At 45.3% G+C, this 17,876-nt stretch overlaps 1 protein-coding gene across 1 annotated transcript in view; it reads right to left on the minus strand.

Annotated features, from left to right (window-relative positions):
* LOC124032048 (metabotropic glutamate receptor 4-like) overlaps positions 1-17,876 on the minus strand; it is a 316,925-nt gene that overhangs the window by 21,298 nt on the left and 277,751 nt on the right. The window contains exons 9-10 of the mRNA XM_046344062.1: positions 5,719-5,855; positions 3,749-4,684 (exon numbers count right to left, since the gene is read on the minus strand). Coding sequence (XP_046200018.1) covers positions 3,749-4,684; positions 5,719-5,855 — 1,073 coding nt within the window. The remainder of the gene's footprint in view (positions 1-3,748; positions 4,685-5,718; positions 5,856-17,876) is intronic.

Consider the following 17,876-nt stretch of genomic DNA (forward strand, 5'->3'; position numbering starts at 1 on the left):
GCAGCTCACTTTCCAGCCCACTTTCCAGCTCCCACTCTCAAACACACACCTGTATGTCATTATCACACACTATTTAGTTCAGTTCTTTGCTCCCCATTATTGTGAGGTGTTGTTTGTTTTGTGACACACTTCTAGTTGATGGGCTGGTTTTCCCCCATAATTTAATCCTCCTGTGTATGATAGTTTTTGCCTGCCTCACAAACCATGCCTTTCCTGTTATCAACCTATTGCCTGATCTCCTGGACGACTTTACTAGCTGTTTCTCTGCCTGTACTGTTGCCTTTTTGGACCCCCTGTGTATGACCTTCTGCCTGCCCCTGGAACCAGTTACCTGCCTCCACCTGTGGTCCTTTACAATAAACACCTGCTGTGCCCTGCGCTTGAAACCAGCTCGCTGTCTCCTATCGTGTTCATTACACAATCCTACAAATATCACCAGGTGATAGGATTACACCCCTCTCCACAAGTTGGTCCATCTTAATGTATTTTTTTGTCACTACCGAACATCTAATATATCAAGACATATGTATGGTTTTGGGACTAAAATATATGTTTGCAGTGATGTACATCTGTCCAAATGAAAGAGCCACTGAACACGCCGATTGGCACATATTTTTCTGTTGCTCATTAGAAAAACAAGGTTTCAGTCTTCTAGGTGTGTTTCCTGACCATCAGTCATAAAACTCTGGAGGGAGGGTGGGTGCTGATCTGGATCCTATGATTCTCACCAAAGGGAAAGTCTAGGGTCAGGAAGTTGCAGAGGGAGGTGTTCAGTCCCAGGGTCCTGAGCTTGTTGATGAGCTTGGAGGGGGAATGTGATGTTGAATGCTGAGCTATAGTCAATTCACAGTATTCTTACAGAAGTATTTATTTTGTCCAGGTGGGTGAGGGCAGTGTGGTGTGCAATAGATATTATGTCATCTGTGGCGTTATTGGAGTGGGTCCAGGCTGTTTGGGATGATGGTGTTGATGTGAGCCATGATCAACCTTGCAAAGCATTTTATTGCTAAAGAAATGAGTGGTATGGGGAAATAGTCATTTAGACAGGTTACCTTGGCGTTCTTGAGCACAGGGCTATAGTGGTCTGCTTGAAAGAAGTTGGTATTACAGATGGAGTCAGGGATGGATTGAAAGTGAAGACACTTGCCAGTTGGTCAGCGCATTCTCTGAGTATGTGTCCTGGATTCCGATCATTGGCTGATCACTCCCAACTCATAGGAATCAAAAGGCCAATGGAGATCCAAATATCCAACTAAATGGAGATGCAGCCATGAACAGCTGTCTTGACAAATAAATAGGCCTACGTTTAAAAAAAAGTTGTATTAGGAAAATCGTTTGAAATGTTTGAATCAAGTTTACAGGTAACTTATTAGATACTTTGTAGTCATGTTGCGCGAGTTGGAACCGGTGTTTTTTCTGAATCAAAAGCTCCAAATAAATGGACATTTTCGGGATATAACGACAGAATTTATCGAACAAAAGGACCATTTGTGATGTTTAATGGACATATTGGGGTGCCAACAGAAGAAGATCTTCAAAGGTAAGGCATGAATTATATCGTTATTTCTGAATTTTGTGTCACGCCTGGTGGGTTGAAATATGATTTTCATGTGTTGGTATGCTGGGCGCTGTCCTCAGATAATTGCATGATTTGCTTTCGCCGTAAAGCCTTTTTAAAATCTGACACTGTGGCTGGATTAACAAGAAGTTAATCTTTAAACCGATGTATAACACTTGTATGATTTATGAATTATTATTATGAGTATTTCTGTTTTTGAATTTGGCACGCTGCTATTTCACTGGGTGTTGTCAAATCAATCCTGTAAACTGGATTGGCGCGCGAAGGGCTCCCTAAGAAGTTAAGTTTATTTTTATTACCTTATGTTTTGTACACCAGCCTCAAACAGCTAAAAATACAATATTTTTGGTTATGGAAAATATAATTCACAGTGGTTTAGATGGTACAAAGAATTCTGTACACAATGACTGATTGTTTTGTGACATCAACTGAAATTAGGGGAACAATTAGAATTTTAGCAACCATGAAATGTCGGAAAGATTTCTGCATATTGCATCATTAAGTTACTTTATATCTTATGTACCAATTGCAAAATATCATAATTTGAATGTTATGTTTACTATGTTATGTCTAGTCTTAGATCAGGCTGCCTACACACAGCAACACAGTGCAGTGGAGATAGAGCTCGTATCTTTATATACGGACATGAAACTAAAACTGAGGGGGCTAAAGTGATCATTTAAACATCTAACATAAATAATTAGAAGCATAAGTAATTCAATCGATCAACAAGTTTCAGATTCATACAGTACAATCAACATTGAACATTTTACAGCGAACCATAGAGATGATATTTCTCTAAATAAAGGTTTTTAAAATCAGGTTAAAAATCACATTTTACTATTTTGTCAATTTGAACTGCAAAAATGTTTACGAAAGCGAATCTGTAATAGAAGGTTAATCAAAATGATCACTACAGTGCACTAGTAGTGACACATTTAGTGCACTGTGGTAAGGAATTCCTTACCACGGCACTAAATTTGTCACTACTGAAACATAGTGAAAAAGTTGCAATAAAGGGAGGACCATGCACAGTAGTGTTCATTTTGATTAGCCTTCTATTACAGGTTCATTTTTTAAACAATTTTGCAGTTCAAATTGACAAAACAAGTAAAACATGATTTATATTTCAAATATGCAATAGAAAGTGTGTGTAGTATACACTGTACACTTATGTCTACCTGACATATGTTGGAAGATGTGTGCTGAAAGTTCGGGAGAAATAGTTTTTTACCCCTGTGTAGGTTGGTGATTCTGTCACTTAAAGTGTTTCTGTAAGAAAACATGACAAACCATATCTGACAGTTGTCCAATGTAGCCGATATTTCAAAGCTGCCCATTTCAGAAACAAACGCACATAATTTTATTTGTTGATAACTTATTCTTGATGGCTGATCCATCCACATCAGAAAATACAACGTTCCAAATCAAATGACAAGCCACTGTCCGAAGATAATGCCACAGACAGTGCATTTCTACCCAAAAGGCACTTGTTATCAAAAGCAGTGATTTTCATTGCTTGAGTTGTGCTGAGCATATCTCATTTATTTCGTTGCACATCATAGTGTACTGATTTACTGACTACTTGGCATTCCCCTATCACTAAAGTATGAAGCAAAATCAAACACATTCGAGGAAACACAAATAAAGAAAGTAGATCCAAACAAACTTGGGGGAAATGAATTATCCGCACAAGTCAGCACTCAATGCCCGGTAATCCCCTGAGTGGAACAGTAAGCAGCACATCTTATCACATGATGAATAGCTGAGGCATCCACGCACATAAGAGACTGACGTTATACAACAAGAGCAATTTGAGTGAGCCATTTTTCTCACATTAAACTGCAGGAGCAAAGCGTAATTCCAAATGGAAAAACTGTCAGACAATCCTTGGCTCACACAAGTGAATTTAATTGTCTTGTCCTCGTGGTGTTTACTACTTACACGCTAGTTTTGAGGAATTTTTGTGAGTTCAATCAGACAACGTTGGAAAATTCATGAAAACAGGAAATAGTATAAGTAATAGCTGTCAAGGATGACTAAATTATTCCATACAGCATTGTTTCATAACATAAAAAAAATAAACAGCAAAATGACATTATTTTGAAAGAATAATTATTGAATTTATAGAATGATTTAAAGAGTTAAATTGTCAAAGTAAACATTTACCTTTTCAGTTGACTGCGAGGTCCCAAAGAAGATGGGTATGAAGGCTAGCCACACGATACAGGTGGTGTACATGGTGAAGCCGATGGGCTTGGCCTCGTTGAAGGTCTCTGGCACCCCCCGGGTCTTGATGGCATACACCGTACAGGTGACCATGAGCAGCATGCTGAAGCCAAGCAGGCAGATCAGAGAAAGGTCTGAGATGTCACATTTGAGCACGCCACGGGCCATGTCCGGGTTGGACGTGCGTTGGTCCTCATAGTCGATGATAGCCTGAGACGGGTCCACACCAAACCAGATACACACTCCCAGGAGCTGAACTGAGATCAGGCTGAAGGTGATGACCAGCTGGGAGGCCGGGGAGATGAACCTTGGGGTGCTCACTGACATCTTCCCCTGCTCAAAGATGCGATAGATACGGTTGGTCTTAGTGAGCAGCGCTGCATAGCTAATACTCATCCCCAGACCAAGGAAGATCCGTCGCAGGGAGCAGATGCCAATGTCAGGGGCAGCGATCATGAGGAAGGTGGTGGCGTAGCACAGGAAGATGCCCGTCAGCAGCACATAGCTGAGTTCGCGCCCTGACGCCTTCACGATGGGCGTGTCGTTGTAGCGGATGAAGGTGCCCACCACAAACATGGTGGCCATGATGCCCAGCACAGCAATGAGTACAGGGATGACAGCCCAAGGGGAACTCCACTCCAGCTTGACGATGGGGATGGCTTCACAGGCCGTGTGGTTCTCATTGGGCCGCAGGTCAAAGCGGCACATCTTACAGCTGTAGGTGTCGGCCTGGTACTGGTAGCCATCACAGCGCTCACAGTGCCAACAGCAGGGGACACCTTTGACTGTTTTCTTCCTCTCCCCAGGACAACATGGCTGGCTGCAGATAGACTGGGGTACCTGGAGTGTCCCACCAGGCCACCACATCTCCTTAGTCTGGTGGAAAGAAGGTGAAGGACAGGAGGAGTTATCTAACTGTCTGTGTCCGTTAAACAGTCATAAAAAGGGTACTTGATTAATGCATGTTTTCCATGAATAGGCATGATGAAATTTGGATAACCTTAAAGTAACATTTGCAGAATTTTTTTTAGAGTATCTGTTTTAAGGATGGTGAACACCATTTAACAAGACGACTACACCATTTTTCAATCACAAAGTCATTACTTTGAAAGATGTTCTTATCTTAAAGCATTGAATACAGCATTGTTCAAATGTTTTAAACTCAGCAGAAAACTATGTGTCCCCTTCTCAGCCACATAAGCCTTGCTTAAGAACGAGCAAATGCAGTAATATGGTAATGCTGACATAATGTAATACCACATAGCAGTCTTGTCTTATTGCCCTTACTTAGTTTATTACCATACGTTTCAGGTGCCTGATAGTTACTTGAAATGGCCTGTGGTAGAATCCGAATCAGCAAAGTAAATAATGTCTGAATGGCAACATGGTTGTCTACATTTCCTGAATATGTCTTTCTCTTACCGCTATTCCTGGGCCTGCATTCCAAAACAGCTATGGGGAATATATGAAATGGATTTGGTGTGCAACTGTTGATTAATGCAACTGTTGCACACCAAATCCATTTTTACAATTGTCATATATTCCCCTATAGCTGTTTTGGAATGCAGGCCCAGGAATAGCGGTCCCTGATATCTACTGTCCGTTTGTGATATAGATAAGTCTCAGGTCCTGCATGACTTAACTTAATTGATAAAGCAACCCAACTCAAGGCAAGGTGCCGGTCCAAGGACTGAGGCTATGTATACAGTAATGGCAAATACATTCATATCATGGTTTAATATGATATGTGTTTAGTCAGTGCATTTTTTTTTCACCCAAAAATATGATGTACTGTATAAACCTTCACAGACACTTCTAACTGCACACAGTATTTACTTAGATTCACTGAAAACCTTGATGGGTGCCATGCAACAAACAAGTGGAAGTCATAGAGCGATAAGTAACCATACATCTAAATGGAGCTGGTCTGCCCAGTGGCCGATGATCTTATACTCTGTGGTGTTGTGTTTCATCTGGTACTGGTAAATCTCATAGCGACCAGGGGCATCTCCGTTCACATTGAAGATCACTGGAGTGCCAGCAATTCCTGCAGAATAATTAAGAGGGACATTTTTGTTAATAAACCATATGTATTAAATTAAAAATAATGTTTATTTCCTGAGAGGTTTCATGTGTGTTGATGGATTGCTACACACAAGATACTTAACAACAGAACACAAAGTACAGTATAAAAGATTAGAAACTCATTGATTATGGCCTAATCTATGGATTTCACATTACTGGGCATACAGATATGCATCTGTTGGTCACAGATACCTTAAAAAAAGGTACGTGCATGGATCAGAAATCCTTGCGACATGGGAACATTATCATGCTGAAACATAAGGTGATGGCTGCGGATGAATGGCACGACAACGTTAACATCAGCAACCCGCTCGCCTACACAATGCCATACATGCTGTCTGACATCTGCCCAGTACAGTTGAAACCAGGAATCATCCAGGAAGAACAAATTTCTCCAGCATGTCAGTGGCAATCGAAGGTGAGCATTTACCCACTGAAGATGATTACGATGCAGAACTGCAGTCAGGTCAAGACTCTGTTAAGGACTACGAGAACGCAGATGAGCTTCCCTGACACGGTTTCTGAGAGTTTGGGCAGAAATTGTTCAGTTGTTCAAACCGACAGTTTCATCACTTGTCCGGTTTGCTAGTCTCAGACAATCCCGCAGGTGAAGTAGCCAAATGTGGAGGTACTGGGCTGACGTGGTTACATGTGGTCTGTGGTAAAAACTTGCATGATCCCTCAAAACCTGAGACATTTGTGGCATTGTGTTGTGTGACGACTGCACATTTTAGAGACCCCAGCACAAGGTGCACCTGTGTAATGATCGTGCTGCTTAATATATTTATATATACACTACCGTTCAAAAGTTTGTGGTCTCTTAGAAATGTCCTTGTTTTTAAAAGAAAATCAAATTTTCTGTCCATTACAATAACATCAAATTGATCAGAAATATAGTGTAGACATTGTTAATGTTGTACATGACTACTGTAGCTGGAAACGGCTGATTTGTTTTAATGGAATATATACATTTGTGTACAGAGGCCCATTATCAGCAACCATCACTCCTGTGTTGCAATGGCACGTTGTATTAGATAATCCAAGTGTATTATTTAAAAAAACTAATTGATCATTAGAAAACCCTTTTGAAATTATGTTAGCACAGCTGAAAACTGTTGTCCTGATTAAAGAAGTAATTACAACTGGCCTTCTTTAGACTAGTTGAGTATCTGGAGCATCAGCATTTGTGGGTTCAATTACAGGCTCAAAATGGCCAGAAACAAAGATCTTCTTCTGAAACTCATCAGTCTGTTCTTGTTCTGAGAAATGAAGGTTATTCCATGCGAGAAATTGCCAAGAAACTGAAGATCTCGTACAATGCTTTGTACTACTGCCTTAACAGAACAGCGCAAACTGGCCCTAACCAGAATAGAAAGAAGAGTGTGAGGCCCCGGTGAAAACTGAGCAGGAGGACAAGTACATTAGAGTGTCTAGTTTGACAAACAGACACCTCACAAGTCCTCAACTGGCAGCTTCATTAAATAGTACTCGCAAAGTATAGAAACCATTAGGAATACCTCCCTAATATTGAGTTGCATCCTCCCGTTTGTCCTCAGAACAGCCTCAATTCTTCTGGGCATGAACTCTACAAGGTTTCGAAAGCGTTCCACAGGGATGCTGGCCCGTGTTAACTCCAATGCTTCCCACAGTTGTGTCAAGTTGGTGGAATTTCCTTTGGGTGGTGCACCCTTCTTGATATACACAGGAAACTGTTGAGGTGAAAAACCCAGTTGCGGTGCAGTTCTCGACACAAACCGGTGTACCTCGCACCTACTACAATAGCCCATTCAAAGGCACATACATTTTTTGTCTAGCCCATTTACCCTCCATGTCTCAATTGTCTCAAGGCTTAAAAATCCTTTAACTTATCTCCTCCCCTTCATTTACACTGACTGAAGTTGGTTTAACAAGTGACATCAATAAGGGATTATAGCTTCACCTGAATTCCCCTGGTCAGTCTCTCATGGAAGAGCAGGTGTTCCTAACACTTTGTATACTCAGTCTACAGTAAGTTGATCATACAGACAATTTTGAATTTCCAACACATCAATAATTCTCACAGAAACAAGAATTGATTCAGTCAATCTCTCTTCTACTTTGAGCAAAGAGAGACCGACATGCAGACTGTTGACATTCGCCCTCTGTGTACACTGAAGGGCAAGACGAGTTCCTCTGTTCTTGGTCCTTCTTTGCTGCGCTTGATCATATCACCGGGCAAAAGTCAAGATTAGATAAAACTAGAGCCTGCAGTACTTGTTTGGTTGATTATTCTACTACTTTCATCACCAATGGGAACCGCCGACACGGCTGGCTAGCCTATCTTCCAAGGTGCATCTTCCAGAGTAAACAACAGTAGAAGACGGTCAGGACCTCCAACAGCCGAAGCTAAGTAGTAACATTAACATGATGCCTTCTAATTGCAGTCGCTGTACTCGCCTTACGGCGAGGATCGCTGTGCTACAAGCCCAGCTTCAGACGCAATCGTTAGGCAAGGGTAATTTCAGTGTAGGAAAGGATGAAACAGCGTCTGTGCCACCAGTAAGTACAGATAGTAGTATAAATCCCCTGGCACATTCCCCGCAGCCGGACAACTTTCTCACGGTTTCTGGAAGGAAATGCTGTAGGAACGCTCAACCGGTGTCGCTCATTCAGCCGACAGAGACATTCAACTGGTTTTCCCCATTAAGCAGCGAGTCGGAGTCAGAGGCCGAGTCTTCTCTGGTCTCTACTCCTCCCATTACGGGGTCTGAGACGCCGAAGCTTCCCAACATTAGCTCTGACAAATTGAAAACTCTAGTCATTGGCGACTCCATTACCCGCAGTATTAGACTTAAAACGAATCATCTAGCGATCATACACTGTTTACCAGGGGGCAGGGCTACCGACGTTAAGGCTAATCTGAAGATGGTGCTGGCTAAAGCTTTAACTGGCGAGTGTAGAGAGTATAGAGATATTGTTATCCACGTCGGCACCAACGATGTTAGGATGAAACCATCAGAGATCACCAAGCGCAACATAGATTATGTGTGTAAATCAGCTAGAAAGACCTTGACCCAGAAAATATAAAAAACTATCGACCTATATCGAATCTTCCATTCCACTCAAAAAAAATTGAAAAGGCTGTTGCGCAGCAACTTACTGCCTTCCTGAAGACAAACAATGTATACGAAATGCTTCAGTCTGGTTTTAGACCCCATCATAGCACTGAGACGGCACTTGTGAAGGTGGTAAATGACATTTTAATGGCATCGGACCGAGGCTCTGCATCTGTCCTCGTGCTCCAAGACCTTAGTGCTGCTTTTGATACCATCAAGGTTCCTCAAGGTTCCGTTTTAGGACCACTAAATATAACACTATAAACCTATACCACTATAAACCTAGGAAGAAACCTAGAGAGGAACCAGGCTATATGGGGTGGCCAGTCCTCTTCAGGCTGTGCCGGGTGGAGATTATAACAGAACATGGCCAAGATGTTAAAATGTTCATAAATGACCAGCATGGTCGAGTAATAACGACGCACCCCTTCCAGGGACGGCACAGCCAGAAGAGGACTGGCCACCCAACATAGCCTGGTTCCTCTCTAGGTTTCTTCCTAGGTTTTGGCCTTTCTTGGGAGTTTTTCCTAGCCACCGTGCTTCTACACCTGCATTGCTTGCTGTTTGGGGTTTTAGGCTGGGTTTCTGTACAGCACTTTGAGATATCAGCTGATGTACGAAGGGCTATATAAATACATTTGATTTGATTTGAAGACGGAGGGGGTTACCCCTTTTGGACAATCAGAGCCTTACAAGCGTGCCGCAAAAAGGCCCAATACCCTTCCTGAGAAGGCTGGTTCCGACAGAGATCCAAATACATTCATGATTTCTTACTCCAAATGGCCGGTGGTTCATGTGCAAAGTATATGATTACTGTGAGAGTAGTTCGTAAAATGTATCAACGATAAGTGTCTCTTTCTCTCTCTCGCTCCTTTTTCATCTTCTTTGTAACAAGCTGCCAGGGACCTTTTCTTAATGTTTTAAGTGTGGATGTTTATCCTGTGTTATTATTTAGTGAGCTAGTAAATAAATAATTAAAACAATTTGTGTAGTTCTGAATTATAAATGATAAATTATAATGCTGGGGTTTTTGCAGATGCAGGAGGTTACGACTGAGGATATGTACGAGATGATTGATACATTGATTGTTTTATGGATGTGATCGGTAAAGACTTTTAAAGTTTAATTCGGGAGATGGTAACTTTTAAACAACCGCTCTCGTGGTGCCCCAAATTCCTAATGACTTAATTTTTACATAATTCATTTAATCGGGTAACAATTAAACATAGTTAGTTGATTTTATAAGTATCAGTCATCAGATTAATGAAAGTAAAGTCACAACATGTGTGACAAATACATTTAATTTGATTGACATGCATTATTGGGTATTTAATACATTTTAGAATACGGCTGTAACGTAACAATGTTGAAAAAGTCAAGGGTCTGAATACATTCTGAATGCACTGTATATAGACATATTTACGAATATAAATATTAGTTGAGCAGTTTAATAAATGTTGGCACAAAACTAGAAGCTGTTCTCTTAGATGTATATTTCATTAGTATTTTTTTTATTGAACCATTATTTAATTAGGCAAGTCAGTTAAGAACAAATTCTTATTTGCAATGACGGCCTACCCCGGCCAAACGCGGACGATGCTGAGCCAATTGTGCATTGCCCTGTGGGACTCCCAATCACGGCCGGTTGTGATACAGCCTGGAATCAAACCAGGGTCTGTAGTGATGCCTCTAGCACTGAGATGCAATGCTGCACCACTCGGGAGCCCCTGCGCCACTCGAGAGCGCTATACCTGCACTCTAGCTCTATATTCACATGTGCAGCTGAATAATTCAATGGTCTTTTTATTACTATTTTTATTACCTGAGACAATGTAATAAAGTAGTCTGTTTATTCATTAAAGTTGTAGCTGGGAAATCAGATTTGTTTGTTTTCATCATATACTGTGTATTAACAACACTACTGTATAAAAGGGCTTACTGTGATGTAGGTGCTGGGGCATGAGTCATCTACCATACTGTAATTAATGAGTGGAGTAAAAGGGAGGCTGACAGCCATGTGGGACTTCCCATGTCTGTGGCCATTCGCATATAATTTCACACTCTTTTGTTTTGCTTGTTTCTCTGTTAGACGTTGCCCTCAAAGTCCCCTCTCTGAGCACTGGCTAATGACAGAATGGAGCCTGATTACCACAGTAAGGTCCCTCCCCCTGCCTCCTCACTCCCTGCTTCCCCTACCCTCTCCCTGCCTACCTGACTCTCCCTGCCTCTTACTCCCTCCCACTGCCTCTCCCTGTGTCATGTTTTGTCATTTATTATCTTGTCTTGTCCCTGTGCTTCCCATTCTATTCGTTTCCCTCTGCTGGTCTTATTAGGTTCTTTCCCTCTTTCTATCCCTCTCTCTCCCCCTCCCTCTCTCACTCTCTCGCTCTCTCTTCTCTCTATCGTTCCGTTCCTGCTCCCAGCTGTTCCTATTCCCCTAATCAATCATTTAGTCTTCCCACACCTGTTCCCGATCCTTTCCCCTGATTAGAGTCCCTATTTCTTCCTTTGTGTTCCGTTCCTGTCCTGTCGGTTCCTTGTCTAGAATTCACCGTGCTGTGTTTGTGTATCGCCCTGTCGTGTCGTGTTTTCCTCAGATGCTGCGTGGTGAGCAGGTGTCTGAGTCTGTCTGGTTCAAGTGCCTTCCCGAGGCAACCTGCTGTTCACCTGCTGTTCAAGATCGAGTCTCCAGTTTGTCCTCGTCATTTCGAGTGAAAGTTGTGTTTTTTGTTTGTATTTACTTTACTGGATTAAAGACTCTGTTTTCGCCAAGTCGCTTTTGGGTCCTCTTTCACCTGCATGACAGAAGGAACCGACCAAGGAATGGACCCAGCGACTTCAGACGCTCGTTACACTGCCGTCGAGATCCAAGGAGCCATGCTCGGCAGACACGAGCAGGAATTGTCTGCTGCTCGCCATGCCGTGGAGAACCTGGCCGCTCAGGTTTCCGACCTCTCTGGACAGTTCCAGAGTCTACGTCTCGTGCCACCTGTTACTTCCTGGCCTGCCGAGCCTCCAGAACCTAGGGTTAATAACCCACCTTGCTACTCCGGGCAGCCCACTGAGTGCCGCTCCTTTCTCACGCAGTGTGAGATTGTGTTCTCTCTCCAACCCAACACATACTCTAGAGAGAGAGCTCGGGTTGCTTACGTCATTTCACTCCTTACTGGCCGGGCTCGAGAATGGGGCACAGCTATCTGGGAGGCAAGGGCTGATTGCTCTAACAAGTTCCAGAACTTTAAAGAGGAGATGATTCGGGTTTTTGACCGTTCAGTTTTTGGTGGGGAGGCTTCTAGGGCCCTGGCTTCCTTATGCCAAGGTGAACGGTCCATAACGGATTATTCTATTGAGTTTCGCACTCTTGCTGCCTCTAGTGAGTGGAACGAGCCGGCGCTGCTCGCTCGTTTTCTGGAGGGACTCCACGCAGTGGTTAAGGATGAGATTCTCTCCCGGGAGGTTCCTTCAGATGTGGACTCTTTGATTGCTCTCGCCATCCGCATAGAACGACGGGTAGATCTTCGTCACCGGGCTCGTGGAAGAGAGCTCGCATCAACGGTGTTTCCCTGCTCCGCATCGCAACCATCTCCCTCCTCTGGCTCAGAGTCTGAGCCCATGCAGCTGGGAGGGATTCGCATCTCGACTAAGGAGAGGGAACGGAGGATCACCAACCGCCTGTGCCTCTATTGCGGAGTTGCTGGACATTTTGTTAATTCATGTCCAGTAAAAGCCAGAGCTCATCTGTAAGCGGAGGGCTACAGGTGAGCGCAACTACTCAAGTCTCTCCATCAAGATCCTGTACTACTTTGTCGGTCCATCTACGCTGGACCGGTTCGGGTGCTACATGTAGTGCCTTGATAGACTCTGGGGCTGAGGGTTGTTTCATGGACGAAGCATGGGTTCGGAAACATGACATTCCTTTCAGAGAGTTAGAGAAGCCTACGCCCATGTTCGCCTTAGATGGTAGTCATCTTCCCAGTATCAGATTTGAGACACTACCTTTAACCCTCACAGTATCTGGTAACCACAGTGAGACTATTTCTTTTTTGATTTTTCGTTCACCGTTTACACCTGTTGTTTTGGGTCATCCCTGGCTAGTATGTCATAATCCTTCTATTAATTGGTCTAGTAATTCTATCCTATCCTGGAACGTTTCTTGTCATGTGAAGTGTTTAATGTCTGCCATCCCTCCCGTTTCTTCTGTCCCTACTTCTCAGGAGGAACCTGGCGATTTGACAGGAGTGCCGGAGGAATATCATGATCTGCGCACGGTCTTCAGTCGGTCCCGAGCCAACTCCCTTCCTCCTCACCGGTCGTATGATTGTAGTATTGATCTCCTTCCGGGGACCACTCCTCCTCGGGGTAGACTATACTCTCTGTCGGCTCCCGAACGTAAGGCTCTCGAGGATTATTTGTCTGTGTCTCTTGACGCCGGTACCATAGTGCCTTCTTCCTCTCCGGCCGGGGCGGGGTTCTTTTTGTTAAGAAGAAGGACGGTACTCTGCGCCCCTGCGTGGATTATCGAGGGCTGAATGACATAACGGTTAAGAATCGTTATCCGCTTCCCCTTATGTCATCAGCCTTCGAGATTCTGCAGGGAGCCAGGTGCTTTACTAAGTTGGACCTTCGTAACGCTTACCATCTCGTGCGCATCAGAGAGGGGGACGAGTGGAAAACGGCGTTTAACACTCCGTTAGGGCATTTTGAGTACCGGGTTCTGCCGTTTGGTCTCGCCAATGCGCCAGCTGTTTTTCAGGCATTAGTTAATGATGTTCTGAGAGACATGCTGAACATCTTTGTTTTTGTCTATCTTGACGATATCCTGATTTTTTCTCCGTCACTCGAGATTCATGTTCAGCACGTTCGACGTGTTCTACAGCGCCTTTTAGAGAATTGTCTCTACGTAAAGGCTGAGAAGTGCTCTTTTCATGTCTCCTCCGTTACTTTTCTCGGTTCCGTTATTTCCGCTGAAGGCATTCAGATGGATTCCGCTAAGGTCCAAGCTGTCAGTGATTGGCCCGTTCCAAGGTCACGTGTCGAGTTGCAGCGCTTTTTAGGTTTCGCTAATTTCTATCGGCGTTTCATTCGTAATTTCGGTCAAGTTGCTGCCCCTCTCACAGCTCTTACTTCTGTCAAGACGTGTTTTAAGTGGTCCGGTTCCGCCCAGGGAGCTTTTGATCTTCTAAAAACGTTTTACGTCCGCTCCTATCCTCGTTACTCCTGACGTCACTAGACAATTCATTGTCGAGGTTGACGCTTCAGAGGTAGGCGTGGGAGCCATTCTATCCCAGCGCTTCCAGTCTGACGATAAGGTTCATCCTTGCGCTTATTTTTCTCATCGCCTGTCGCCATCTGAGCGCAACTATGATGTGGGTAACCGTGAACTGCTCGCCATCCGCTTAGCCCTAGGCGAATGGCGACAGTGGTTGGAGGGGGCGACCGTTCCTTTTGTCGTTTGGACAGACCATAAGAACCTTGAGTACATCCGTTCTGCCAAACGACTTAATGCCCGTCAAGCTCGTTGGGCGTTGTTTTTCGCTCGTTTCGAGTTTGTGATTTCTTACCGTCCGGGTAGCAAGAACACCAAGCCTGATGCCTTATCCCGTCTGTTTAGTTCTTCTGTGGCTTCTACTGATCCCGAGGGGATTCTTCCTTATGGGCGTGTTGTCGGGTTAACAGTCTGGGGAATTGAAAGACAGGTTAAGCAAGCACTCACGCACACTGCGTCGCCGCGCGCTTGTCCTAGTAACCTCCTTTTCGTTCCTGTTTCCACTCGTCTGGCTGTTCTTCAGTGGGCTCACTCTGCCAAGTTAGCTGGTCATCCCGGTGTTCGAGGCACTCTTGCGTCTATTCGCCAGCGCTTTTGGTGGCCGACTCAGGAGCGTGACACGCGCCGTTTCGTGGCTGCTTGTTCGGACTGCGCGCAGACTAAGTCGGGTAACTCTCCTCCTGCCGGTCGTCTCAGACCGCTCCCCATTCCTTCTCGACCATGGTCTCACATCGCCCTAGACTTCATTACCGGTCTGCCTTTGTCTGCGGGGAAGACTGTGATTCTTACGGTTGTCGATAGGTTCTCTAAGGCGGCACATTTCATTCCCCTCGCTAAACTTCCTTCCGCTAAGGAGACGGCACAAATCATTATCGAGAATGTATTCAGAATTCATGGCCTCCCGTTAGACGCCGTTTCAGACAGAGGCCCGCAATTCACGTCACAGTTTTGGAGGGAGTTCTGTCGTTTGATTGGTGCGTCCGTCAGTCTCTCTTCCGGGTTTCATCCCCAGTCTAACGGTCAAGCAGAGAGGGCCAATCAGACGATTGGTCGCATACTACGCAGCCTTTCTTTCAGAAACCCTGCGTCTTGGGCAGAACAGCTCCCTGGGCAGAATACGCTCACAATTCGCTTCCTTCGTCTGCTACCGGGTTATCTCCGTTTCAGAGTAGTCTGGGTTACCAGCCTCCTCTGTTCTCATCCCAGCTTGCCGAGTCCAGCGTTCCCTCCGCTCAAGCGTTTGTCCAACGTTGTGAGCGCACCTAGAGGAGGGTGAGGTCTGCACTTTGCCGTTACAGGGCACAGACTGTGAGAGCCGCCAATAAACGCAGGATTAAGAGTCCAAGGTATTGTTGCGGCCAGAGAGTGTGGCTTTCCACTCGCAACCTTCCTCTTACGACAGCTTCTCGTAAGTTGACTCCGCGGTTCATTGGTCCGTTCCGTGTCTCCCAGGTCGTCAATCCTGTCGCTGTGCGACTGCTTCTTCCGCGACATCTTCGTCGCGTCCATCCTGTCTTCCATGTCTCCTGTGTCAAGCCCTTTCTTCGCACCCCGTTCGTCTTCCCTCCCCCCTCCCGTCCTTGTCGAGAGCGCACCTATTTACAAGGTACATAAGATCATGGACATGCGTTCTCGGGGACGGGGTCACCAATACTTAGTGGATTGGGAGGGTTACGGTCCTGAGGAGAGGAGTTGGGTTCCGTCTCGGGACGTGCTGGACCGTTCACTCATTGATGATTTCCTCCGTTGCCGCCAGGATTCCTCCTCGAGTGCGCCAGGAGGCGCTCGGTGAGTGGGGGGTACTGTCATGTTTTGTCATTTATTATCTTGTCTTGTCCCTGTGCTTCCCATTCTATTCGTTTCCCTCTGCTGGTCTTATTAGGTTCTTTCCCTCTTTCTATCCCTCTCTCTCCCCCTCCCTCTCTCACTCTCTCGCTCTCTCTTCTCTCTATCGTTCCGTTCCTGCTCCCAGCTGTTCCTATTCCCCTAATCAATCATTTAGTCTTCCCACACCTGTTCCCGATCCTTTCCCCTGATTAGAGTCCCTATTTCTTCCTTTGTGTTCCGTTCCTGTCCTGTCGGTTCCTTGTCTAGAATTCACCGTGCTGTGTTTGTGTATCGCCCTGTCGTGTCGTGTTTTCCTCAGATGCTGCGTGGTGAGCAGGTGTCTGAGTCTGTCTGGTTCAAGTGCCTTCCCGAGGCAACCTGCTGTTCACCTGCTGTTCAAGATCGAGTCTCCAGTTTGTCCTCGTCATTTCGAGTGAAAGTTGTGTTTTTTGTTTGTATTTACTTTACTGGATTAAAGACTCTGTTTTCGCCAAGTCGCTTTTGGGTCCTCTTTCACCTGCATGACACCCTGCCTTGCCCTCACTCTCTCTGCCTCCCACTGCCGGTCCCTGCCTCCCACTGCCCCTCCCTCCCTCTCCCTCCTTCTCCTGACACTCTTTCCCTCTTCCTGCCTCTCCCTCCCTCCCTGCCTGTCCCTGCCTCTCCCTCTCCCTCCCTGCCCGTTCCTCTCCCTACCTATCCTTGCCTCTCCCTCTCTGTGTGTGCCTGCTTGGTCCTGAGCCATTCCAAAAACTCCTCACTGTGTCAAATGATGGGTCTGGGGATCCTGTGATTTTCTGTTGGGAGCCGAGAGTAGAGAACCACAGCCAGCTGCCCCATATTAGTGTGGCTATCGATAAATAGAGAAGGCCATGGAGAGTAACTCTCTCTCTTTCCTTCTATCTCTCCTCCCCTCCATTGCACATTACCCCAAGCCCTTTGAAATATGGTTGTAGCTCATTTTGGTGGCACTTGACATCACACATGCCAAGACGTCAAAACAATACACATAGGTGTGCTTGCAAGTCAGGTCTCATATCTCAGCTGTGAAAGTTAATGGGTGAGAAAGATAAGATATTGAAAGGAGATTCGAAATAAACTCAGCAAAAAAAGAAACACCCCTTAGGCATGCTGCAGGGAGGCATGAGGACTGCAGATGTGGCCAGGGCAATAAATTGCAATGTTCGTACTGAGACACCTAAGATGGCGCTACAGGGAGACAGGATGGACAGCTGATCGTCCTCGCAGTGAAATACCACGTGTAACAACACCTGCACAGGATCGCTACATCCGAACATCACACCTGCGGGACAGGAACAGGATGGCAACAGCTGCCCAAGTTACACCAGGAGCACAAAATTCCTCCACCAGTGCTCAGACTGTCCGTAATAGGCTAAGAGAGGCTGGACTGAGGGCTTGTAGGCCTGTTGTAAGGCAGGTCCTCACCAGACATCACCGGCAACAACGTCGCCTATGGGCACAAACCCACCGTCGCTGGACCAGACAGGACTGTCAAAAAGTGCTCTTCACTGACGAGTCCCGGTTTTGTCTCACCAGGGGTGAAGGTCAGATTCACGATTATCGTCGAAGGAATGAGCGTTACACCAAGGCCTGTACTCTGGAGCGGGATTGATTTGGAGGTGGAGGGTCTGTCATGGTCTGGGGCGGTGTGTCACAGCATCATCGAACTGAGCTTGTCATTGTAGGCAATCTCAACGCTGTGCGTTACAAGGGAAGACATCCTCCTCCCTCATGTGGTACCCTTCCTGCAGGCTCATTCTGACATGACCCTCCA

The sequence above is a fragment of the Oncorhynchus gorbuscha genome, linkage group LG03, assembly GCF_021184085.1.
Source record: "Oncorhynchus gorbuscha isolate QuinsamMale2020 ecotype Even-year linkage group LG03, OgorEven_v1.0, whole genome shotgun sequence".
Taxonomy (NCBI): domain Eukaryota; kingdom Metazoa; phylum Chordata; class Actinopteri; order Salmoniformes; family Salmonidae; genus Oncorhynchus; species Oncorhynchus gorbuscha.